Consider the following 27,963-nt stretch of genomic DNA (forward strand, 5'->3'; position numbering starts at 1 on the left):
ATCTTTATTGAAAGTGGGTCATATATGTTGTCGAAATGTAAAATAAATTTTGAATTTGGTGCCCTCTTGAGGAAAGACATAAAATAACTTTAGGGCGCATTTGAATGAAAGACAACAACTCCCACAATGCACCACATTGCAAAGGTCCGCAAGCCACTCCCACTAATCCAGAACAGTGCCTATGAGGTATCCGCCTATCCGAGAAATCACACAAGGATAGCTGCCACCAGAGCTTGAAATTCATTTCATTTGAAATGGTGAATTATTGCATGATAATTGTTCCTCCATCAGCCTCAGCTGCTCTTCGCTATATTGCGGCTCGTAAAAGTAGCCACGAACGTCTGATTCGAGCATCAGACTTTCAAAATCCTCTTCTTCCATATCATATTGAGTAGCTGCATTTCGCCATTGTAACTTCACATCTGAATTTAATATTTCATTAAAGGATTGATTTCAACTAATCATTGGGCTTTATTTAATGAATGCTTTCTCACCTCAGGCCTCATAATCAGTGACATGAACAGATCCAGAATAACTTTAAAAGTCACTCACAAGCACAATGATGTAAACATGTTTGTTCAGTGATTGAAACCCTGAAATATTGCTGGTCCCATTTAAACACTACAATAAATGGATCACTTTACTATATAGACTCAACTCATCTTATTGATCTAGGCTACTTCATTGCCAATTTTACATTAAATTGTACATTAAGTGATGTTCATTGTTTATTTAATTGACATTCATATACTTAGTATAATTTTACCTTTGCAAAATAAAAAAGGATAAATATGACTTTTGGCAAAAGTTAGTTATTAATATTTCCAAGTTAAATGTTTTTTCTTTTGTAGTTTTTATATGAAAATGTAATAACTCCAGCATTTAAAGAACATGATGCAAATAGTGAACCGAAAAACAATATTTCCTCGACTAGATCTTCTGACCGGAAAATTTTCTGTTTTGAATTATTAAAAATTAGCCTACAGCTTCATCGGAATGGTACGAAAATATGTGACTTTTATGGCATTTGGAATGTGAACACACACAAAATAATTGAGGGCATGATTCGAGCAGGCTAAGGGGTCGTAAAAAAAGCGACCTATTTTAGCGACCTTGCCGCTGGTGCCACTTCTCGTGGGCGTTGAGTCCGATCCTTGAGCCGCACACTCGACCGCAGATGGAGCAGGGGAAACCAGACACCAGGGGGGTACCAGCCGTCCACTGGTGTCTCTTGATGCGCCTCTCGGATCGTCGGTCTTGGTTGGTTTGATGTATTTGAGAGATTGCAGTTGCACAGGTGACATGCCAGGCAGGTCTGTCGAGTGCCAGTGATTCAAGCTGCATGGGGGGAATGTTCGCTCTCTTTAGGATGTCCCTGGTGTAGTCCTTAAAGCGCTGCATTTGCCCTCTAGAGGACGCTTTGCGCCCATTAGTTGACTGTAGAGGACTTGACGGGGCAATCGGTGTTCAGGCATGCGTATGGTGTGCCCTATCCAGCGCAGATGTTTTTTGGCAACAGCTGCTTCCATACAGATTGAGTCAGTGTTGCTGAGGATGACTGTATGGGGGATTCGGTCTTCCCAGGACAACCTGAGGATCTTCTGTAGGCAGCGAATATGGAAGGCCTCTAGGTTGATGATGTGCTGGCGGTATGGGGTCCATGACTCTGCCCTGTAGAGACACATACCGCATTGTAAACAGCAACCTTGGTACTGACCTTCAGGTTACGGTTTTCAAAAACCCTGTTGCGTAGGCGTCCAAAAGATGATGAGGCTTTATTTATCCGGGTGTGTATTTCTTTGTCCAGGGAGCAGAATGAGGACAAAGTGGAGCCAAGGTAGGTAAAGTGGTCCACTGTTTTAAGTGGAACACCGTTTATGTGAAAACTGGGGGGTGTGGGGGCGGAGGTAGTGAGATGGGACATGACCTCAGTTTTTTGAATGTTGACCTGTAGGCCAAAGAGCCGACGTATGTTGAAGAGGCTTCCGTCAAGTCGGTATTCCACATGGACACCGTCTTCATGTCCCATGACACGGTGGAAGAGGCAGGTGATGGCAGAGAGGAGGATGTTAAAGAGCACCGGAGCCAAGACACAGCCTTGCTTCACCCCAACATTTACCTCGAAGGACTCTGACTGGAGTTCTCCAGTGAGCACTCTGGCTTGCATCCCGTCATGCAGTTGCTGTAGGATGCGGAGAAACTTGGGTGGTACCCCAAGTATGGAGAGGTGTTTCCAGAGCAGTTCACGGTTGATGGTGTCAAAAGCTTTGCTGAGGTCGATGAAGGCAACGTAAAGGTCTTTGTGATGTTCTCGGCTCTTCTCCAACAGCTGCCTCAAGACAAAAACCATGTCTGTCGTGGATCTGGTCTTACGGAAGCCACACTGAGTTTCCGGAAGCACAGCTTCCGAGATGTGATCAACCAGTCTGCTGAGCATGATCTTGGCCAGGACTTTCCCTGCGATGGAGAGGAGAGATATCCCACGGCTGTTGCCGCAGACTGCACGGTCTCCTTTCTGCTTGTAAATTACCACGATGTTAGCATCCTTCCAGTCCTGTGGGAGGGTCCCATGTTCCCAGATGTTTTGGATCAGGAGGTGCAGGCAACGCGTGAGGAGGTATCCTCCGTATTTAGAAACCTCTGCAGGGATTCCATCGGGTCCAGCGCTTTTGTTGTTCTTCAGCCCTGCAATAGCTTGCCGGAGTTCTGAGTAAAGTGGTGGGGTGTCCAGGTGCATGGTAGGTGGCAGGTCTGGGAGATTATCCAGAATATGTGGGTCGACAGGGTTGACGTGGTTGATGAGACTGTCAAAATGATTTGCCCAACGGGCAAGAATCTCGTGGCGGTCCTTAAAGAGGATCGCGCCGTCAGCTGATCGGACTGGGGCAATCACCCTCTTCCTGGGGCCGTACAATGCTTTTATGGCATCGTAAAAGCCATGACTGTTGTTGCAGTCTGCCAGGTTCTGGATTTCTCGCGCCTTTTGCACCCACCAGGTGTCCTCCATAGTCCTGAGGGCTCGCTGGGTTGCTGTTCTTGCAGCAATGAAGGAGGTTTTAAGGGTGGGAGATCCAGGGCAGGATAGGAGAGCTTTGTGGGCCTCATGTTTGGTTTTTAGGAGTGACTGTATCTCAGCTCAGATGCAGTCAAACCAGTCCTGGTGGTGTTTCCTTGATTGGCCTAGCGCCTCTGTGGCTGCGCTATGAATAGCCTGGCGCAGTGCTGGCCAGTCGGTTGATTCCTCTGGGATCTTGTTGAGGTTTTCAGCAAGTAGCCGTCGGAGGTTATCTTTGGTGGTAAGGCTATTCAGCGCTGTACAGTTGAGTTTCTTGTTTGGAGCCATCCTCGGGCCACGGGGTTGAATGCTCATGAGTAGTTTGGATCTGACCATGAGGTGGTCAGTCCAGCACTCAGCTCCGCGCATAACACGGGTCAAACACACACACACACACACACACACACACACACACACACACACACACACACACACACACACACACACACACACACACACACACACACACACACACACACACACAATTATAAACACAAATGAACTGGTAGGGCTATTACAATACAGCATAATTGAGTCAGAAGACTGAAATACGAGGCTGAAATGAGATCAGATCCAGATGGATTAAGCTGTAATTATTATTATAATAATAAAATATAAATAATAATTAATATAATTAATAAAAATTAGAATGAATATATATATATATATATATATATATATATAAATATATAAAATAATCATTAATATTAATATAATTATTAATTATAATAATAATAATATTTAAATAATAATAAGCTGTGATAAAGGATTCCTGTTTATTTTAGTAATTTTTGTATTGAATGTTAATGTTACCTGCTGTAACAATGCTTTCTCTGTATTCAGGTTTGACTGTACCGTAATAATAATGCAAAAACGTGTACACTTCACATCAAATTTTATTTTTATTTTTTTATAAACCTCGACTAAAAATTAGACTATTATTTGAGAATTTCTAAAAAAATAGCCTACATTTTAATCCACATCTTAAAAGTAATTTTGTCCAAAAACAACTAGAGAATCCGCAAGCCACTCCATAGAGAGCTATACAGGCATATTGGTAACACCAAGAAATTACATGTTTTATTTTATTTTATTTTCTATCAACAGATGGCGATAATTTGACTTCAAAATTGGATTTAAAAGGCCTGTCTCTAGTTTACACTGTCAGTGAAATGAGACCCAATTCCGATTTTTTACTCATATGTGACCTGTGATGGAGGAAGACACCAGCTTCAAGAACCTTTTGACTCTGAACTTCAAAACCCAGAAGACACACGGCATGACCACAATGCACGACTCTGCTACAAAGTTCCTAGTCAGCATAGGACATAAAACTTTTAAAGTAGATGAAAATGTGTGCTCAAAAGGAAGCAAGAGTTTGCATTAGTAAAATTAGAATTTTACTGATTTAAAGAAAATCTTGAATGCAGGTGTAAGCCTCATGTGCCAACAGACTATGCACTGCTTTTTGAAACATACAGACATTGTGCCAGCTGCTGGGTGAAATATACACTGCTGCACATTAGTTTTCCATGACAATGACTTGTTACAGGAAATACAAACTCCAAATAGGGTATTCGTCACCCTAATGCCAGATAGTAAGCAAACCACCTAAGCTGGGAAAACTAGCATGACCTAGAGCCCCTTTGTAACTACTGTTATCCTAAAAGTGCTTATTTGATCATTCCGATCCAAATGGGACATGATATGCGATACACATTTTGATCACTAGCTGCTGGCTTGTCTAAATGCAGATAAAACGATAGCTGGAATTGACATCTCTACTTAATAAATAATAATAATAAAAATAAAAAAGGGGTCTTAACTGGAATCGGTAATTTCAGCATTAAAGGGTAAGTCTGTTTGACAAAGGAATCTCATCTCAGCGGCATGCAAACTGTCCCGGTATTTATTAGTCTGCTTTGGTTGAAGGAATCCAAATTGCAGTATTGCTTAATCTGTTTCTGACGAAGGAATCTCAGTACAGTGTTATATACACGTAGACTTGGGTGATGCTCCCCTTTCTACAAAGTAAAGACCTTACAAATGATTGTTAGATTGATGTAATTCACCTAAATTTTGGCTGCATCTACAAGCAGAGAGCTACCTAGCGATCAAAACTGTTCACTCGCTGAAAAGTCAGTATTTATGCACGAGATGGACGTAACTATATAGGCTTAGACAAGCTTTGACTTACAGCAAATCTATTTCCTTACTCTGTAAACAAATAGAATAAGTTGTGTAAAGTAAAGAGAAGAGTTCCATGAGTAAAATTTGCAAATGCCAAACCACATTTGCATTTTACTGAATGTAACATCAAGTTCTTGAAAGACTTAAAGTATAGGCGCCCCCTTTTAACCCGTTTAAACATGCATAACTCATTTAAAGTGTGCAGACATTCTTCATGGACTGTTGAATTGGTCTGGCATGCACTGGTTCCCATGACAACGACTTGTCACAGGAAGTGCTAACTCGTGACGTCATTTTGTAAACGAACCAGCCTAGGTGGCTAAGCTAACTTAACCTAGCGTCCATCCAGCTTAGGCTAAGCTAAGCTAACCTAGCATCCATCCAGCTTAGGCTATGCTACATAATAACTTCTACAGTTAGCGGTTAGCATCACTTACTTGAAGCCTTAATTACAGCTTTTATGTATACAGCACAAAGTATTCTAAAATACTTTCTTTAAACCCATTTAGGGTTTCTAATTTTTCTCTTTCCTTACTTTCAATTCTTCTCAGCAGAATTTCACCTTCACTAGTTTAGGCATAGTCCTTGCTGAGCGCTGTAGGCTAAATTTGCAGATGCCCTGTCAATTAAACCCAAGTTTAATTACATGTAAGCTGTGTACCTAGAGAAGAATTCTTATAGTTATGAGAATTTTCATCAGCATGTTGACTAAACCTTTGGAGGGACACACACGGTGTGGTCTTAAACACGCAACAGCTGTGACCCACTATGGAGTGTTGGTCCAGGCAAATCTAAAGGTTAGTCACTAGTGCTATTGATTACTCTCAATTTCAGATCATTCCCGCTGTTTTGATCACTTACTTAAGTCCTTTTTATTTTTATTTTACTTCGATAATAATAGCAGTCAGCTATTCACTTGTCTATTCTGTCATGTATATGATTTATTTCCATTTCCTCTCTTGTTCAAATGTGGTTCCATTTCCCATAGGGCCCAGAAAGGAACCAGAGACACCTTTATTTGTGATTTTGTTTATTTTCAACAAGTGCACTTATTTTTATGACCCTGCAACACAAGTAATTTCAACGATTACTAGGGCATAACTATAGTCCTGAGGATTGATAATAAGCACAATTTGAATAGGAAAGCTGTACTTTTTCCTCCTATTCTTCACTTCGTCAAGCCGTAGTGAACCACCAGTTAAGTCCAGAGAAATATTTTAGTCATAAGAACCATCTTAAGTCATTTATTTCATCTCGGCTATGCCCTTTCCAGGAAATACTCTCAGAACCACACAAGTCTTAGCCTCCTAACATCCACAGCTAAGATGATAAGGATACAATACACACTTCACTAGCTAGCTACACATGAAATACCTAGCTTTATGCTACATATCTAGCGAACCCATTAAACCGTGGCTTTGAACTTTCTAGGGTCATGCATTAGTCTCTCACCACAAGTGTGCCAAAATGTTGCAGATCCTCTGCTTAACCTGACCTTAACCGGACAGGAGACCGAAAAGACTGACAAGCCATCGCGAGGAACACTGTTCCACCCATGGCTGCTGACATCCGACGGCACCAGAGCCAACGGAACTGCACCATGAGAGAAGAGGACAAACGACCCATGACCCAAGCCAGAGTTACAGCCACACCGGGGTGATCAAGATTCTCATCTCCTTACCCCAACTTATGGGTATAAAACAGAAGGTAAACAACCTCACATAATAGATCACAGCGTCCCACAAGGAGCGGACCTGTGCCCAAAGCCTTACAGACCAGCTAGAGACTGAGGTTCGAACCAGATTCAATGCAGCTGGACAGAGCATGCCCAGGACCAGCACAGAACTGTCACCATGGCAACAACCCAGGTACCAGCCAAGCCCCTTGGAGAAGCCATGGAGGACAGTACCCTCAACCTGCAAACACCACAGGAGGACAAACGGCTTTCAACGACAGCATCCTCTTCCATACCCTCCACACAGGTGTCAATCTGAGGCTCCACAAGGACAGCTGGACGCACCTGCCTCAGAGCTACTGGAGGCGCTGACACACGCAAAATAGCTCCCTGCACAGGACTCACCCAAGGAGTCCTGTAAGGTACAAGCTTCCGACTCCTTGCCCACCCCAGCTTAGGCAAGCTTGCGTCGGCACCACCATAAGGACAGAACAACACTTCAATCCTTCAGACCTCTCGTGACTGAGAGGCTAACAACCACCTTCTGACCTCCGGCCACCAGCACCAGGTCAGCTTGAAAACCTCTCTATGCTACATAGAGGCCTAACCACTTCCTGCAACCACAAGGAAACACATGCCCCAAAACTAATGAACTTCAGAATGCCCCAACACCTGCTGCCTCAACACCTGCTGCAGAGACCTGGACTTGGCTACTGTCCACATCACCAGCCGTGGAACGACCACCGCTCCAGAAGACACGAGCAACCAGAGGCCACCATGGCCTTCCAGCCTTCTATGACAAGTGTGTGTCTGATCTCTCCGCACTTCCAACTTCGCTCGTGGTTGTCCTTGAGGGGGGACAACAACGATCGAAAGGGGGGATCTGTAGGGTATGGACCAATCAGACACATACTAATTATTCATTATATACAAAGGTTTATGAAACTCCTCACACAGCCCAAATGAACAAACACAAGGGCAGAAACAGTGTCATGTTACAGGGCATGATAAGGAGATTTTACGACCTCCGAGGAATGTGGCCACATACTCAAGAGAGAGACTATGAAACAGAAACCCTCTTTAAAACAGACTTTGCTGCATTAATCATAGACTAACTGATCTATAAATGAACATGCATAAAACTGTGAAAGAAACAGTGTAAATGGTTTACTGTCTCGTGTACTATTAGGTATATATTATGGTTTGTATCCTGGTATACAACCAATTAACGATCAATGTAACCTCATCTGTATCATGCCTCCTACCTAATTAATCCTCATTTAATGACTCACACTTTGATGTACATCACCTTCTTCTAGAATGCAGTGTGGATGTGTTATAGCTATCTGAGCATTAATGAAGGTATAATCATGCTAGGGACAAAGATCCGTAAATCAACTAAGAGCCACTTTCCCTCTCAGACATGTCACCTTTCTGATTGGTCGAGTTCAACCCTTAGGGGAGGATCTTTTCCAGGCCTTATTAGAGACAGTCCACATGTGACCTCCCTCTCTTAGTTCTTTCATCCAGCCGCAACACTGTTCTGGTTATACTGGGGAACCCCCTCCCCCTCCAAGGGGGCCCCAGGGCCCAGCAGGCCTCGATCCAACCAGATATGGGCTCAGGCAGGAGAGAGATGACTCTCTCACAAAGAACCAAGGACAATCTCCAGAGTTTTGGAACAAAGACTCCAACCAACAACGACTCCAATCACCCATCCTTCCGACTTCCTCACTTCTCCTGGGTGCTCGGCGTGGCCTCAACAGAGTCCCAGGCCTTGACCAAACCAGCCATGCGTTCCTGGAGAAAGAGAACGCTCAACCAACTTCCACTTGACACTGCCGGAACCATCAACGACTTCAATTTTCAACAACTTCAAGAATTGTTCCCATTACAAATGCAAGTATTCAATTCAATGAAATGTGAAAATGAAATTCTGATGGTTCTTCTCATAGACCCTCTTCCGGTTTCCAATTTCATCCAATCACTAACATATTTATGTATTCATGTGTGTATGTTGTTTAGTTTATTTATATTCATATAAATATCTATATTTAGTTAATAAAACTTGTACATAATATGTATTTGGTTCTGTTTTGTTTGCAATACAAGTCACTTTTCGATCACGGTTTTTGCTACTGGCTCAAAGTACTGTACAGGCGAAGAAATAATTATTCTTCTGTGGCCATGGAAGATACCCTTTTCTTAGAATAAATGAATAATCAAAAGAGTTCGTTGGAAGAACTGATTAATTGATTGTAATATTAATTCAGCCACATCAAGTTAATCCAATTAACTGACCAAAATATTTATAATTAATAATAACAAGATATTATTGATTATTAATATTTCCAAAAAGCTGAGTTCCTTACACCCACAACTCTTGCTGAGTTTGTAGTCAGTATAAAATAAGCCGCACAATATTAGAAAATACTGACATTGCGATATTTTGTGATGTATATTATGATATATTTTGAAGAAAATACAGGATAGACCGGTTTTAGAGGGAAGCACTATGTTCATTTACACGCGTGCAGCACACAGTGTCTCAGAACAGCTTGATTAACGGTAATTAGCTATGTTTCCATCCAAAGTTGTGGATTTAACTTATACTGCCAATGTGTGATAGAAAACAAAATCGTCACTTCCTGGGAAATTGCTGCAAAATATCTGTAATAAAAATGCTGCAATTGGGTAAGAAACTTATGACTCTTTATATCCGTACATCATAAATTTCTTGGTGATATTAAGTTATCTTGCGTTCGGATTCCTGTTGTTTTCTGAACGCAATCATGTGAGATGCTTCAAGGAGGGAATTAAACCAAATTATTCTGATGACAGACTTTGGCTTAGGCATTTCAGATCAAACCAACATCTGAGATGCTGTGATGTGATTGGTCCGCTGGTTAGTCCAGTTATCCAATCACATCTTCTGTTGAGCCAAGTCGAGTTTTTTTGTTGTGCATAGAGGAATTTATTCTGTAAATGTTTATGCGTATGTCTTCTTTCTGGATAAAAAAAATACACCTCAATAAGTGCATACTTTGTTTATGAACATTTTTAGAATTTATATGCATCTTGGCGTTTCCATCTAGTAATATCCCAAAAATAGATGGGTAGAAACAGCTAATGAGACTCATTTCATGGGTTTTACAGGGCCGAGAGGTGCTCATGCATGCTGTTCTGGACAGAGCCGCGTCCGTACAGAAGCGTGTAGCTGCGTATCTCATCTTGATGAAGAACCCCACGCCTGCTGAACTCGCTCAACTGGCAGCGGCTCTCCTTGTTGAGGAAAATCCTCAGGTCAAGAGCTTCATCACCTCTCATATCAGCAACATCTTGAGCTCTACCGCACCAGAGAAAATGGATTAAGTAAAAAAAATTATAGGAAGAATAAGAACCTAATCTAATTTTCAGAAGAAAAGGTAATCTTGTTTTGTTTACTCCCTAGCTTGAGACTGAAGATTCGAGAGGCCTTTCAAGGCAATGAAATTGAAATGCTCATGGAACCAAACGAACTCTCTCGGTACTTCAGACTTGGATCTTTAGAGGGAAACATCATCTTTGAATCTCCTAAAGAACTTCCAAGGGAGGTCATGCTGGAGATGACCTTGAATGCTTTTGGGTTTGATTTGGACTTGATTGAGGTACAGAGTTCAATAAAACTCCAACATTTCCTTGATTATGGCCCTATGAAATAATTTTTTTTTGCCAAATTCTGTTTGCCATAATCAAGCAGCCCTAATGTCTTAGATTCTTGCTTTCAGATTGGCATGGAGGGAAAGGGCTTTGAGCCCATTGTGGAGGCTATCTTTGGTGACAATAGATTCTTCCCAGATACTATCATGAAGACCACCTTATATGCCACCGACAAGATGCCCGTTGAACTCAGTGAGGTCTTGGACAACATGCTGCCGTTCATGGGAAACGATAGGAAGAAGAGACAGGTATTAAATGTAGTGAAAGTTGCCAATGGATGTATTTCTTCACAGCTGGATTCCAATCTCAATCTCTTCTGTGTGCTGTAGGCTTCTCAAAACATAGTCAATGAAATCAGTCATAATGTCAACAAGCTTATCGAGGACTTAAAGGCCCAGGATGCTCCTGAAGCAATGGTGTACCTCAAGCTTCTGGGAGCTGAACTTGGGTATCTTGATACAAAAGATGGCAAGATGATTCACAATCTCCTTAAGAGGATCCCCACTGACGTGAGTACAGTTTTACCAACCACAGCTGTCACCACATGGATTCTGTCATCAGAATTAGTAATGCAAACAATGCAGTTGTTATATCAACTTTTTAATAACACATTTATGTTTCTACTTCAATTTGTTGTTGAAATATAAGTAAACGGTGGCTGTACTAAAACTTGTTTTCGTGACAGATTTATGCAAACATACGTTACATAATGAAGACAACAGGATAAGTAAAAATATAATGAATATGTGATATAGTGCAAATATTTATCAAAAGGAATTTTTCTAGCTGACTATCAAGTTTATGGTAATTAAATGGCTTTTCTGAGGTAAATGTAACTACGTGACATTGTTCTCAAACTGTTTTATTGATGTCTTTCTGTGGTTGAAACACTGATTACATGAGACATGATTGATTTCAGTAAGTTTTTCTGTTCTTTCTGATTTTCACTGATGTTTATTTGCTAGTAACTAGTAGAAAAGAGGCAGTTCAGTGATCTGTCACCACACAAATCCACATTTATTGTTTGAATTTTGTGATGAAATTGACAAAATTTGAAAGCTGAGACTTTGTTTCTAAACAAAAGTATCAAAGCCCAAAGATTATTTTGTTTATTGGTTGCGAGGCTCTACAAAAAATACGTAGTAAAGTTTTCTTCATGCCTCAACAGAGAAAAGCATTGACCAAAAGATTGATCTTGAGATTTAAAGTGAAGTCAATTATTTTATCCTTTAAAACTCATCTTTGATAATCAAAATTATATATTTAAAAAATAAAATCTCTTGTGCCTTAAAAATAGCTTCAATGTAACTCAACACCCTTGTGCCATTTAGTATGGAATCATGAATATGCAGATTAGTCCCCACCTCCACACACTCACATTAAAAATTTGATGAAAAAATGATCAGTATAGATTAAAAATGAGAAATCGACATTGTTAATCCAGCACTAGCGTCCACACAGCTGACATGTTTACCCGTTGTAGTTTATCAACGTTGTGGAACAAAACAGATGCTGAACACGCCATTAGAGAAACGTTAATTAAACGTCACTGTTGGGGTCAATGATTTCTATACTCCAAAACCCTTTGCCCAAAACAACAATTTTCAGTCACCGAAATTTCTTTGCATTACTAATCAGCATTATATATTTGAAATAGTTCCTCAAAAGACTGCTCTCAAGTGTCGACAACGAGCTTTTCCTTCACTACATCTTCATGGATAATGAGTTTTATCTGCCCACCGGAGCTGGCTTTCCACTGAGAGTGGCTCTGTCTGGTACCTTTACTCCTGGAGTCAAAGGAGGATTGACCTTTAATCCAGGCAGGGTGAGTCCAACACACTTCAGTCGTGCACGTGTTATTGTCAACAGCAGATTATCTTCCATTTCTACTATTATGCTCTAAGATGTGTTCATGTTTTTGAAAACTGCATTTATTTGATCAAAAATATAGTAAAAATTGTGAAATATTATTAAAAGTTTAAATAGCTGTTGTCTATGTAAATATATTGTACAATGTAATTTATACCTGTGATTAAAGCTGAATTTTCAGCATCATTACTCCAGTCTTCAGTGTCACATGATCCTTCAGAAATCACTATAATATGATGATTTGATGCTCAAGCAACATTTATGATTTCATCAATTTTGAAAAGCATTTATTTGAAATAGAATCTTTTGTAACATTATAAAGTTTTTTTTTAATGTCACTTTTGAGCAGTTTAATGCCTATTTGTATAAAAGTATAGTTTTATTTTCACTTTTTAAAATCTTACTTTTGAAAATTTTAAATGGTAGTTTTTCACGGTTTCCACAAAAATATGACTGAACACTGATGATAATCAGAAATATTACTTGAGCATCAAATTATCATATTAGAATGTTTTCTGAAGGATTATATGACACTAAAGACTGCAGTAATGATGCTGAAAATGTAGCTTTGATCACAGGAATAAAATATAGCTGCAAGCAGCGATTTTTCTCAGAAGTGGCTGTAGCGCAATGCAGAGCAGAAAAAAAACTGCTGAAATTGAACATGCATGGAAAAACAGCTGGTTCAGAAGTACAGGTGAAAATGAACTCAAAATTAACAGAACACAGAATTTTTATACAAAATTCTATAAGTATGAACAAAACACACTTATTTTTAATCAAAGAGGAAGAAAGAATAGTACAACCCTTACTCAGATAATAAAGGAATTGAAATGACGCAACATTACACACAATTATAATGATAAAGTTTGAGCCTTTAATCTCTGGGTCAGGGTCAACTCAAGTGAGAATCAACTCAAAATATATGTATATATAAATGCACCACATGTTATATTTTATGAGTTCCTTCTCAGATAGACAACATGTCTGAAACAGAAGCAACTTTTGCACCACTTCTGGCCACAGTACGGCATATGCTGCACAGGATTCAAACCCACGACCTGAGAGGTTCGGGGCTCATGGCACGGGGTTTAGCAACTTGCGCTACTCAGTTGATGCTGACTCGCCGAACTGCAGAGGAGAGCCTTGAGAGGTGTGAGACTGAGGACACAACAGCATTACTTAGCATGTTAACCAGATTAGCATGCTAAGCTAGTTTAATGCTAATGTAACTTTAACAGGTTAACCTGATAGCTGAAGAGCCACATTAGAAAGAATGGCATCTGGTTAGCATGCTAACCAATTAGCAAGGTCAACTTTGAAGACGAATATCTTGGGAACGGTGGTGAATATAAAAAATCCGTTCTGTTCTGTGCGGCTTGGTCCAAAGATCATCTGAGCCAATTTTTTGCAAAATTGAGCAAATTTTGTCAACAGTTTTTCATTTGCTTCATTTGTTGGAAAATCGGAATCGGCAAAAACCAAGGTACATAATGGCATAAATCAAATTTTAAACAATGTTTTCAAAAGTTACAAGCATTTTTGCAAAAAATTTGTATCTCTGGAACACAAGGTGACACTGTGTTCAAACTTCTCGGGTACCTTCAGGACATACCCTTGATAAAGCGTACCAATTTTCGTTTCGATTGATCAAAGTTTAGCCAAGATAAAGCCTCAGAACCAATTTTGGGTTGACCTCCTTAAGTTTCTGACATCATCACTTTGAACAAAAATGAATTAAAAAAAAATCTGTTCATTCATTTCTGTGCGGCTCAGTCCAAAGATCATCTGAACCAATTATTATTATTATTATTTTTTATAATTTATTTATAAACTTTTTCAAAGCATTAACAGAAAGCTTCATACAATTAAAGTTAGAACTTTCCCCCCATTATAACCCTTTCCGCCGAAAGGGGATACATTACATACAAGATAAGACAACAGTAGTAATAGTAATCACAATTAAATTCAATTGAAAATAAATTTAAAATAAAAAAAAACATATATACATACATAGCCAATAATAAAAATTTCGGACATATTCGTGGTCCGTAAACAATTATAAAACAAAAACCACAATTGGTGGTCATATTTAACATTGATCAATAAGTGGGAGAGTCTTCATCTTGTCAAAATGTGTAAAAACCAATTCTTCTACAAATTTTCGACCGATCCTTTCATTAAATATTTAATTTTCTCTAATTTTAAGTATGTTACTAGATCACATAACCACATTTAGGCTTTAGGCTGGTTTGTTGACTTCCACTCCAATAATATTCTCCTTCTCACTAATAAGGTGGCAAAAGCAATAACATTTTTTACTTTATTTGTCAATCCATGTTCTGGTACTCCAAAAATAGCAACTTCAACACTGGGTTTTATATCTAAGCTAAAGGCCTCATTTAATGTTTTAAATATGAATGTCCAATAGTCACTCAGCTTTTGACAAGCCCAAAACATAAGAAAAATGTCTACCTTGTCACCTTTGCATCAATCACACAAGTCATCAACATTTGGGTAAATTTTTGAAAGTCTGCATTTTGTGTAATAGGCACGATGGAGGACTTTAAGTTGTATAAGGCTGAGGCGTGCGCAAGAGGTAGATCCATTTACTCTATTAAAAGCCTCATCACAAATTTCGTCAGGTATTTCACTTCCTATGTCCTTTACCCACTTACCTCTTATTCTGTCAATTAAAACATCATTTGAGGACATAACCATCTTATTTATTGCTGCAATTTGACCTTTAAGAAAAGTAGGAGACAGTAGAATTTTATCCAATAGTGAAGTAGGTGGCAAGTCAGGAAAAGTAGATTTGAAAGTAACGTTAGGTTGGACTGTGACAATTGGAATTTCTCTGAGAGGTCATTAAAACTGGCAAAGGTGTTGTTTATGTAAAAATCACTACACCCGGCCAGGCCTACCCTCTGCCATTGTGCATATGTGAGATCTATTTTACCAGCAGGAAACAACTGTTTTTTACGGAGAGGGCTTAGCTTAGAAGAGTTGCTGAGTTTATGCCTTTGTCTAAACTGTGACCATATTTTAAGCGTAGAACGTACTACTGGGCTTGAAGAGTATTTAGAGGGAGAGAATGGTAGCTTCATTGTTATTAGAGCAGAAAGCAATGTAGAAATACAAGTATTTGCCTCCACCTTACACCAGAAAGCAATGTAGAAATACAAGTATTTGCCTCCACCTTACACCAATCAACATCAGGGGAAGTATTCCAACAAATAATTTTTTGAAGATTTGCAGCCCAGTAGTAGCCCATAAGATTAGGAAGAGCTAAGCCTCCCTTGGGCCTTTGCCTTTCGAGGAGCTCCTTACGAATTCTAGGGTTCCTTGCCCCCCACAAGAATGATAGTATGGGTTTATTTACAAAAAAGAAAAAAAATGTTTTTGGGACAAAAACTGGAAGGGACTAAAATAAGTATTAGAATCTAGGTAAGATATTCAAATTTCCTCTGCCTGCTAGATACAAATGTAATGCATCCCATCTCTGAAGATCACATCTGAACCAATTTTCGTAAGAATTGATCAAAATTTAAAGGAGCAGTTAAAAAAACAGAATAATGTACTTTTCAAAATGGCCACTACTGTAATGGGCAGAGTCTTAATGTAAGATATTGAATGTGATCTGCATAATGAGAGAAATCCGGTGTACTAAGTTTCATTTTTCTAGAACAAAAGGTTCAAACGTTATAACCATTTCAAAACTGGTGGTGGCGCTATAGAGTTGGTCCTAAAGACTCGTAAATTGGTCCAATAACTATTCTTTACCATCCCTACAAGTGTTGCCAAACTCCATAATTTTACTATGTTCCGTTAGTTGGGCTACCATAGACTCCCATTCGGGAGGAATAAGAAAAAGAAAAACTATAGGCGCTTGGCCCCTTATTAAAGTTTACTATAGTATATTCACATAGAAAACAGCTGTTTTACATTGTAATATTTTAATTTTTTTTATTCAAATAAATACTAAAACAATCTTAATCCAAACTTTTGACTGGTAGTATACTAACATGAATTGACTACTACACAGAAGGAATTAGCTTTGACCCTGTCTGCTGGCATTGAGTTTGTGACTGAGATTGGGACTCACTTCCCCGACTATGTTCACTCTGGTCTGGAGATGCACACGAACATCTATCATGAGAGCAGTGTTAGAGCGAAGCTCTCTGTGACTGACAGCAAGCTCAGGCTCTCCATTCCAGCTCCTCGTGGGCCAATTGAGCTCATCAGCGTCACGTAAGTGAAACTGGATTATCAATGCATAAAGGATTTAAAAGCCCTTCACATAGGAGTAGGGCTCTGCAATAATGGTTAAACTGATAATCATGATTATTCTCATTTGAATTTTTTACAGTTCATCAGAATTAATACACTTTCATTTGACCAAGAGAGTCAAGTTGATTATGATGTCAAAATTGTGAGATGTAAACTCAATTGCAAGAAAAGAATTGTGATACCAAGAAAAGTCCTTACCTTTATACATTTTATTCCTTAGCAGAAATAAATGGTTGAAAAAAACAAGTCTGCACCCTGCAACAAAATACTGAGCTATACAGAAGCATAGGGGCCCAGGTTAACAACTATAGGTTGACGAGTACAGTAAAGTGGCTAGGGCATAAACTTGGCTTGTTCAGTTCAAGTCAAACACCCCAGTCAGAATGAACAACCATGCTAAAGGAACATTTTAACTTGATTTTAATAGTGTGGCCCAATAAATAAAACTGAGAACAGCCATGAAAGATCCAACAAAATCAATACCAGAGAGACTGTTGGGTTTCATGAGGTTTATTAAATTAAATTCACATGACCAGTTTAACTTCTCCACTAGACACCACAGTTTGCCCACTAGAGACAGTCTTGATGGGAGTGTCCCTTCCTGTAGAAGTGGTAGAAGCATTAGCATTTAAATAAGAAATTCACAGTTCCCGAAGTCAGAATACAGCAAGCACTCACTTTTCCGACTGCAGCCTTGCTCACAGGAGCCAGAGGAGGGATGGCACACCGCTGTACTACAGTGGATGAAGATCTAACACAGGGGCAAAGGGTTAAGCCATAGAATTCACTGTAAAAAGCACTAATATTAAGGGTTGAGGTAAGGCTGCAGAGCATACAGTTTCCTGCAGAGGAGCCAGTGATGCTGGATCTACAAATGTGAACATCTTCACAACAAAGCGCTTGTAGTGGGTCGGGAACTGAAGACCAGATGATCCAGACACTGGAACCAATGTGGTCAGGTAACGATCATCCTGGTAAGGGCATCTGAAAGGCAAAGAGGCAGTCAGAAATGCCTTACAGCACACTAGATGGATAAAGACTGGCCTTACTCACCCATCAACCAGAAGATCCCATTGGGGTAGACTGAGTGGACTGGGGGTTGATGTGGCCCAGCAATGTCCCAGCATCAGGACAATGTTGGGGTCGGTCCTCTCCAAAATGTGCACCTCAACATACACAGGCTCCCGCAGGACTTTTGTAACTGGATAATCAGCATCACTGTAGTAGGACGTGTATGCCTCGTCCCCTGAGGAAGAACGCAGTGTTTAACTAGAAACTGGAGTTTTAGAAAGGCTTTAGGCATACTCGGGACAAACACTTACCTTCTGCACAGCCTTTGGTGACACATTGACCATTTGCCAGTCTAAGCGCCACCCTGAGGGGTCCAGGAGCAGCTACTGGTGGAGGTGGAGGAACAGTGTTGACCTCCACAACCAGAGCTTCCACAGATGTACCAGAGTACCTACACTGGAAGAGAAGCCTGGACAACAAACAGTGAGCTTGTAGCATTTGTCAATGATTCACATTTACGATAAAGCATACATCACTTACTCAAAATGGCTGTCCCTTGTGATGGAACCAAGTGGTCCGATACCCACTTCATATGAGGAGGTCATTCTGTTTTCATACACCACATATCCACTGTCCTCCTGCAAATAGTAACACTGTTGGCATCCAATCCATTCTAAGCCATGCAGAATAAAACCACAAGCAGCTACTCGCCATCATGCTTGTGCCACACGCAGTGACAGGGAACTGGTATATAGCAAAGAAAGGTGTGGATCCCACAGGACTGCAAGCTGGATCATTTCCACCCAGGAGACGGACTGAATCCAGGCTCAATCGAGGCAGCGTAACATCTCTAGCCACCACTACCACAAACTGCCCATCTCTTATACACTGGACAGTTACTGGAAAGAGTTACAAGAGCAGGTTATTGCTGAGGATCAGTTTAACATGAATGCCTCTACATTGACTACACTCTTACCTGCCTTCCCATAATAACACTGCTGGCCATTAAAGCAGCAGTTGATAGCAGCACACTCAGCACCACTGATACCAGGTGGTCCACATTGGATCTGCTCATAATCAGCTACAGTACATTTGTCAAGGGGCTCTGCCTGTGCCACTGGCTGCTTAAGTTGAAATTGCTGACTAGCTTGCTGTTGAACCTGCTGAGGAAACTGTTGACTAGCTTGTTGTTGAACTGACTGTTGAAACGGTTGACTTGCTTGTTGAACTGACGGTTGAAACTGCTGAGGAAACTGTTGACTAGCTTGCTGTTGAACTGACTGTTGAAACTGTTGACTAGCTTGTTGTTGAACTGACGGTTGAAACTGCTGAGGAAACTGTTGACTAGCTTGCTGTTGAACTGGCTTTTGTACCAGCTGAGGAAACTGTTGGCTAGCTTGCTGTTGAACTGGCTTTTGTACCAGCTGAGGAAACTGTTGGCTAGCTTGCTGTTGAACTGGCTTTTGAACCTGCTGAGGAAACCACTGACTAGCTTGCTGTTGAACCGGCTGAGGAAACTGTTGACTAGCTTGCTGTTGAACTGGCTTTTGAAACAACTGGTCAGTTTGCTGGAACGTCAGAGCTTGAGGACTCTGGGGCAGATCACTCCACTTCGGAAGAGCATGACAGAAAGCACAGAACCAAACACAAAGTGCCAGAGACTGAACAGCACACCAACTTCTTGCCATTGTTCAACAGCTAGTCACACTGCTGAAATGCTGCCCTTTGGTCTTTTTGTACTCTACAGACTTTGGCTAATTAATGATAATCACTCCCTCTTCATTAACAGTCATGATTCTCCAGACTTGTATGAGTGGGAGTTTATGCAAATGGGGTTTTCATTTGTTCTTAAGATTCAATTTTCCTTTTTTTCCCACCCATTTTGAACATATATTGAATGCACATATTGAGGTGAATTCAGAATAGTTTACTAGTCCTATTTCTGCCGTTCCGAATTCAGCCTTTGTTTTATGCTTCATTATGTGAATATAATAGTGGATGTTTTGGCTATTCTGTATTGTTTTTTTTTAAAACACATCTTGGATTTCTCATGGCAACAGACGTGTATTCAGACTGACTCAAGTGTTTGATATGCAGGATTATGTTGCAATGATATGGAAGCCTTTATCAGCAATAGCTGGTTTATTCCAAAATTTTTAATCATTATAAAGAGAAAGTTATATAATAAAGGCTTTTAATATCCTGCACACACTGCAAGATCATTCAGTATAGCTCAATATTTTATGTAGCAGGCTGCAGACTAGACCTGAAATTGAGGCAATAATTTACCTCAAATTAATTTAAACATGCACATTTATTGTAATTTGAGTCTTGTCAGAAAAGAACAGGATCCGTTAAAGTCTCTCTTCACCAAAACATACAAAATTATTTTGCCTGCGGTCATCACCGTTGTCTCTGGTGGGTAAGAAATGGTCATACAAATAAAACTTGGTTTCACTACCAAAGCATTCATTCTCTAAACTATGCTTGAATTAAATTATTAGAGTTCTCCTCATGAACTCATAAGGGCTGATCTTGGATGGCCACATATGCAATGCTCTCAGTTAACAACCAATGTGGGTTTCACCAGATTAGGAAAGTACCAGTCTACTGTTAAATAAACACTACTGGGACCACCCAGAAAAAGGTCCTGTCCTTCATCGCAAGTTATGTGTAATGCAGTTTGATATTAATTTTGTTCCAGACACTTTCCATGATCAAATGTCACTACAAAAATGGGCAACACGTTACTTTAGACTTCAAAAGAACTTGGGCATGCTTGAGTATCAATACATGTATTTATGTTAGTCCAGCGATTAAGTCAAGGTAAAGACCCAAAAGAATTGCGTAATTTTCAAACCCAAGCGTTTTTTCCCCCAATGCTTTCCAATCGTTTTTTCCCCCACCCAACTCTTTCTGTTTTTTTTTTTTACCTAAAACAAAAGAGTTTAAGGATTTAAACTCTTGACATCTGGTATCCGCAAGCAGGAAAGCTTGTGGAATGTGGAGGCTTGTTACTAATGCAATATAATGGAAATAATTATTTTTTAGGATGAATAAACAGCAGGCCAATGTCACTGCGTTTATGCTTAATTAATAGACAAGTAAAAGTTGTGATCACAATGAAAATATGATTAATTGACAGCCCTAGAAACAAGTCAAATTATTTTACATACATTAAATGCAGTTATTTTCCCCCATCTATAGCAATTCTCTGGTGTCTGTTGTTGGTGCCAAGGCTAAGCCCATTCCTGCCAAGGGCGAGTATATTAATATGAATAAATGCACTGCTTTTTTCCCTGGACTGAAGTACTGTACAGTCCTGAAGTATCCTGATGCAATGTCAAACGATGCTGCCCCTTACTTTCCTCTCACTGGTGACAGCAAGTAAGTGAAAATCATCTATATACTGATATCGAAATATTCCTTTTTCTCAAACATTTCATCCACACTATGTATGTGTTTAGATTTGCTGTTGAGCTCGGTCCATCTGAAAAGGTCACAGAGTATATTGCCACCATCAGCTACGCATACGAGGATGAGGCAGACAAAGTCATGTTTAGCCTGATGGCTGAAGGTTGGAGACGGCTTAACAAAATACCTAACTGGAAAAAAAGAGAAAACACCAATGTTTAAAATAACCATCATTTGTCTTTTGCTTACTAACAGGAACATCCCATGAGGCCAGAAATGTAATGATATTAAACAGACAGAAGTACAGCATCTCTGCTGAATTGCTTATCGATTCTCTTCAGCTTGATTCTAAAGTTTCTGCAAAACTGAAGCATGTTGAGAAGTTGACTTTGGAAATTGAGAGTGACTTAAAACTCCCAGAGACGACTTCTGTTCAAACACTCATCCTGAAATATGGTACATGTCCAGTAAAAAAGGCCTGTCGTGATTATTGATGAATTGTCTGATTGTGGTTATATGGTCAAATTTAGATATGCGAAATAATTGTGCAGTTTAAATTTCAAATTTCAGTTTGACATTCAAATAAGGAAATGTAAGACCATGACAGTATAATTCTAGTGAATTATCTCTCTCAAAATATCTATTCTCAGAGAATGAAAAGATTGAGGCTGAATTGAAGTCTGATGTCAGATCTGAGATTCAAAGAATCATTCCCAACATCAATGCTACAGTCAAAAGCCTTCTTGATCGCCAGATTGGCCTGAATGAGTTGAAGGTCCGCGATGTTCTGGCAAAGGCAGTTGCGGTAAGAACTTCCCTCAATTTTTTTTCATCAGCATTTGAAAAAACCCAAATAAATAAATGCTTATTAAACTTAAAGTGATTGTTCACCTAAAAATGGACTAAAATTAAGTCATTTACTCACCCTGATGTTGTTCTATTAATGGAGTATACCCTTCTTCCTTTTTCGGACCACAAAAGGAGAACATTTTATGTTTTAAAAATGAAGTGCTTGCTCTTGTCCAAATTATGGCAGTGAATAGCGACCAGCATCAAGCTTTTTAAAAAAGATGCAAAAGCATCACAGAATGATCCCTTGTGACACGTCACATACTCAAAGTGTTCTGGGGGTTTACGATAGGATTTGGTGAAAAACAAACCAAAATTTTATGTTTGATTTAACAAAAATCCTGACCTTGGCCGCAGGTCTTCTGTGCTCGACTGCATTCATGAGACTCTTATTAGCGAAGCGGTTCACTCCGACTCACCCAGAGAAACACATGTTGTGAGAAATCAAAATGAATTAAAACCCATTATGAAATACAACACCTATAAATCACAAAAAGTATCCAAGAACTTTCTTTACTGAATCAAATATACCCTCAATTGGAACTCAGTTTGTCTGATGATAGAGGTGAACGAGATAATTTTTTGTTACGACAAACACAAAAAAGTAGGCTACATGGATTGTATTTCATGTCGCTTGATTTCTCACAACCTGTGTGTCGGAGTGAACTGCGTCGCTAATAAGAGTCTCATGAATGCATGCAGTTGAGCACAGAAGATAAGCGGCCAAGGTAAGGATTTTCGTTAAATAATACATTAAATTACGGTTTCTTTTCCACCAAGCTCTATCGTAAAACCCCAGAACACTTGGAATATATGACATGTGATGCATCGAATCATTCTTTGATACTTTTGTGTCTTTCTATGAAAGTTTTCTATTGTCTGCCATTATATGGACAAGCGCGAGCAGGACTTTTTTTATTCTTTTTTTTTGTGGTCTAAAAAAGAAAGAACGGCATACTGCATTAGAACAACAGCAGGGTGAGTATATTATGACTTAATTTTCATTTAAAATGTTCTTTTCTTTTTTTTTTTACACATGTCCAGAATTTGGGAGTTCACACCGTGCCTGTGATCACTCTTCCTGAAAGATTGTTCCTGAATGCGTGAGTTAATGTCACCATATTCACCAGTATTTCAATTCAATTCACAGTTACCAGTTAAAATTAACACATGCTTTTTAAACAGAGAGGCTGCTGTTAAATATCACTTTGGCCAGCATCACTATACCATCACTCTTCCCTTGCCCTTGGGTGGAAAATCCACTAAGGATCTGAACTTTCCCACAATCCTCTCCACACCAAACCTGATTGTACCTCATCTCGGCCTGGAATTTGAATCTGCTAGCGTTAACCTTCCAGAGTTCTTCATTCCTGGGAGTGTGTCGCTGTCTGTGCCGACTCTCGGATTGGTAGAGTTGTCCGGAAAACTAAACAGCAACTTCTACAACTTAGAAGCTGCTGTGTCTGCAGCCAGAGATCCTGCTGAAAGTTATTCTGCTAAGTTTGAAGTCACCGGCACAAGTCCTGTTGACCTCCTCTCCATAAAGGTTGAAGGTAAAGCTATAATTGAAGTACCACATGCACTGTATGCATGCACTTGTTTTGGATGGTTGCTTATTGATTGATTTATTTCACAGGATCTGCTCTAGTTGAGACCAAACCTGGCGATTCTCTCAAGGCTAACGTAAAGGCTGTGCTTCGCCACAAGATTATCAATGCCACGATTGGTGTTGAGGGGGAAGTGGAATTTGCTGAAAAACTCAGTGTGAAATCCAAAAGCAAGCTTGAAGTAATTAGCCACGTTGGAGTGCAAATTTCGCTGGAGCACAATGGACAGTTTGGCGTTGATGCCGAGGAGATCTCTGGAGATGGAAACCTGGAAGGATTCTTCAAGGCTGGTTCAGTCCATGGTTCAGGAAACCTTTTGCAATCAGTCTCAGTCCTCCCTTTCAGACAAGAGGCAAAGATGAATTCTTAACTGAAAATAGATTCAAAACTTCTTCAGGCTCAGAACTCCTTTGCTGTAGCCTTTGCCAATGGAGAGCTGATGATTCTGTCCAACAACACAGCATTTGACAACCTTCTAACATTGCTAAACATTGCTAAAATAACCTTCAAGGAATCCCAGCTTGATCTAAATTCTCATACAAAAGCACAGGTTCTTGGCCTGAAGATCCAAAACATGGTTGAGACCAGAGCTGGTGTTGAAGCAGTTAGCATTAAGATAGAGACCTCAACTTACAGCATTGAAGAACGTATCCATTCCCTGGTCACAGGAGCACTGGACATCAGTGGTCTAGCTATTCACAGTGACGCCTCTTTTAAACTCACAGGACACCAAGCTGTCCACAAAGCCATTTTGAAACTCAATAAAGATGGCCTGAGAACCAATGGCACAACCTCACTGCAAAGCCTCCTGAGTCTCCAGGAGCTTAAGCACACCTTCGAGATCACCTACAAAAACAAAACTGCCACTGCTCAGTGCAAAACCATTGGAGAAATCATGGGAAGTCGCATTAACCACAACACTGAACTAGAGATTGCTGGACTTTCCTGTAAAATCAAAAATCATATACGTTTCAACTCAAAATCATTTGATTTTGACACCAACACTGATGGTACAACTATTCCATTCCGGTTCAATTTTGATGCCAGTGTTAATGGTAAGGATGACACATACTTCTTGCATGGAGATGCAAGTCATGATTTTATTGCAAAAGTCTTTCTACAAGCAGAACCACAATCCATAGCTCACTCTCATGAATGCAAGATCTCAACCCACCTTAACCTAGACTACGTCATCAATGTCAACATTAAATCACAATTTGAAAGCATGTCTGACACATTGCTTATCCCCTCTGAACAAAGGATTAAAGTGAAAATTAAGGCTGAAGTGAACGACTATGCCATTGAACAGAAAATCAGCGCTTACAACAGTCCAGGCCGGCTTGTGCTGGAAGGGTCTGGAAAAGTGCACACCAATCTGTTCAACACTGTCAGCACTTCTTATCAGGACTTTGCAGTCTCTGGCTTCCTAAAGTATGACAAAAGCACCGATACACAATCAATTAGCTTGCCTTTCATTGAAAGTCTTTCTCAAGTCCCTGACAACATCAGAATAACACTCGTGAGCATGGGCGAGACCCTGAGGAAATACATCAACCGAGAGGGGATTGCTTCCAAAATTCAGGACATACCTCATCATGTAAGTGACTTTGTGTCCAATTTGAACTTTGAGAGAAGAGCTGTGCAGCTGAAACATGCCTTGAAAACTCTATACCAAGAGAATACATTAAAGCTGAAATGTCTGATCAGTGCATTGGACAAATTAGCGAGTGATATGTTCAACCGTTTCAGTGAGGCTTTGGATATTTTGGGCGAATTGATTGTAATGGGTATGCATATTGACAAAGTTGTTGAAACCCTACCAAAACACATCAAGGTTTTGATATTTTCCATCATTGAGGATGTACAAAACATTCTTAGCTTGATCAAGACCCAAGGTTACACAAAGCTGAATGAAATCTTCCATCCTGCCAGTGCTGTGAACAAGCTTGACAGTCAGATTCCTGCAATTTCGACATCTCTTCTAGTGCCATCTTTTGGAAAACTGTATGGTGAATTCATAATCAGCAGCGCTCTCTACAACGCCAGAACCTCTGCAGAGTTCAAGAACGGCTCAAAAGAGATACCCTTTTTTCACAGCTTGCTTTAACTCTAAAGGAACCTCTGCAAACCTCAACATTCTGAGTTACGATCTAGAATCTACAGCACAGATATCGATCCCCGAGACAAGTCCTGTAATGGTGTCTGAAACTTTCAAGTTAACACACATTGAATTGACTTTAGACCAACATGCATGGTTGACTCTGAATGGATCTGCCTCTAACAATATTTTCTTTCTTGAAACTTCATACAAGAACCAGGTGAACATCCCCTCGCACTCACTGTCTGGTGAAGTCATGCTGATTCAGAAGGCTATAGCTTGCCAGGAGGATGCTGCATTCACACTGACAGTTAAAAATGAAGGAACTGGCAGATTTGCCCTTTAAGACTTCTCTGAGGAAGGTACCCATGAGAGTGACCTGCATTTGAACATGGGCCTTGGCGCCGCCAAGCTGTCTTTTACTGGCCACACTGATAGTGATGCTTTGCAGATCAAGATGAAGATGAAAGTGAATGCTGATGCTGTTGCTCTAAGCCACCTTGAATTCAATGCTAGTGTTGATACTGAGTCTCCGTTTATCAAGAACAGTTTTCTGGTTGCTTCTGGGAAGGCTCGCTTGGGCGATATGATGGTGGAAATCAAGGCATCCCATGTCACATCGGTTGTCGGAGCTGTCAGTGGTGTCCTCTCTAATGCCGCCAACATCATAACTTGTCCTAGTAAGGTTGCTATTGACTTTCAGAACAGGGGTATTGCTAAGATCAACCTCTTCGAGTGTTTTTCAGCCGATGTTGATGTCCAGAAAGACTACGCTGTTACCTTCAACTCTGACATGCAAGAAATCAGCAGTGTGGTAGTCGCCTACTTAAACAATTACAACTACAGCCATAACTTCACAGCCAGCAATAACAAAGCTGAGATGGGTATTTACGCTGTTGTGAATAGTTTGGCCAGCTTTGGGTACTTAAATGCTGCAGAAATGTTTGTGCCAGCCATTTTCAAGATTCCATCAATCAGAGAGCGGAACTTGAATGATAATACTGGCCTATGGCGTGACTTTACCACAAACAACCAGCCTGTTGATCTAAGAGCCAAACTTGTCTACCAGAAGAGTTGGTTTGCTCCTATTATTGATTTGGGTCTGATTGTTCCTTCATTGGGTAACCTGGTCTCTGACGTGTCTTTCAAGTCCTCTATTCTCAACTTCAATGCTAATGCAGGTATTTATCCGAAGGATTACTGGATGCGTATTAGTGCCACAACTGCATCCGTGTTTCAGGGATTGAAGGCCAAGCTTGATGGAACCACTAGCCTGACCACAAAAAGTGGATTGAAATTGGCCTCTTCTTTGTCTTTGGAGAATGCCCACATTGGCGGTAATCACGAGAGTACCTTGACTCTGCAAGAAATCTATGAGGCTGTATTGTCTGTGGACACATTTGCTAAGATTAATCTGACAAGGTTCACTATTGATGCTACTCATCAACTTTCTGCGGACACCAAGGCCCACCCAAAGGCAGCATCAAACTTAAAGATCAAGTACACTTTTGATCGTCCAGATTCAGAGGCTGCTGGACATGGAGATGCTGAGAATACCTTGAAGCTGGATGCAACTCTTTCCTTTATCTCTATTGAGTCTGCAACCCAAATAACCACAGATGCTACATTGCCTGATGATATCAAACTTAAGGGGAAAATGGATAATCAAGCTAACATCTATGTGAACGCTGATGGTCTGAAATCCAATCTGAAGACTACTGGAAATGGTTACTTTGATTTTAAATATTCCACGTTTGGGTTTGACATTAGTGACCAGCTGACCTGGGAGGGAGATCTTGACCGTATTTATTCTTTGCTAGAAATCAATTCAAACTATACATATATCTATTACAATTATACTGAAATTGCAATAAACCACACTGCTCTTGGTAAAGTTGAACTGGTTCCCCTGAGCACCCTCTTGGCTGCTGTAGACATATACTTGACTCAGCCAAGTCACAGTGATTTTGATGTAAGAGATACACAAAGAGGATATATTTTATCATGGCATGGGTTAAATAGCAAAAGAGAGATTTTCTCCCGTTGGTACAATTCTAGTACAGCAATAACAGTAGAGTATAGTGATTTACCCGTCCTAAAGGGTGTGTTTGGGTTCTCTTCTAATCTCACATCTCCATCTACACTTCAGGAGTATCAGGGTGAATTAAGTGTAAGTCTAACTGGCTTCAAATAATTATTTCACCCA

General features: G+C 40.1%; 1 protein-coding gene and 1 pseudogene across 1 annotated transcript; one reads left to right on the forward strand and one right to left on the reverse strand.

The window, feature by feature from the left end:
* The first annotated feature begins 10,049 nt into the window (after nucleotides 1-10,049).
* On the forward strand, nucleotides 10,050-27,951 carry LOC143747487 (apolipoprotein B-100-like; annotated as a pseudogene).
* Nucleotides 17,549-18,689, reverse strand: LOC143747478 (zona pellucida sperm-binding protein 4-like; the record flags this gene model as incomplete). Its single annotated transcript, XM_077240270.1, has 5 exons — nucleotides 17,549-17,762; nucleotides 17,832-18,024; nucleotides 18,101-18,258; nucleotides 18,330-18,427; nucleotides 18,501-18,689. Coding segments are annotated over 5 exons (852 nt in total), but the record flags the coding sequence as incomplete, so codon positions are not given.
* Nucleotides 27,952-27,963: the final 12 nt, after the last annotated feature.

This window comes from Siphateles boraxobius, unplaced genomic scaffold (genome assembly GCF_051911475.1).
Source record: "Siphateles boraxobius isolate OS27281-9 unplaced genomic scaffold, OSU_SipBor_1 222, whole genome shotgun sequence".
In the NCBI taxonomy this organism is placed as follows: domain Eukaryota; kingdom Metazoa; phylum Chordata; class Actinopteri; order Cypriniformes; family Leuciscidae; genus Siphateles; species Siphateles boraxobius.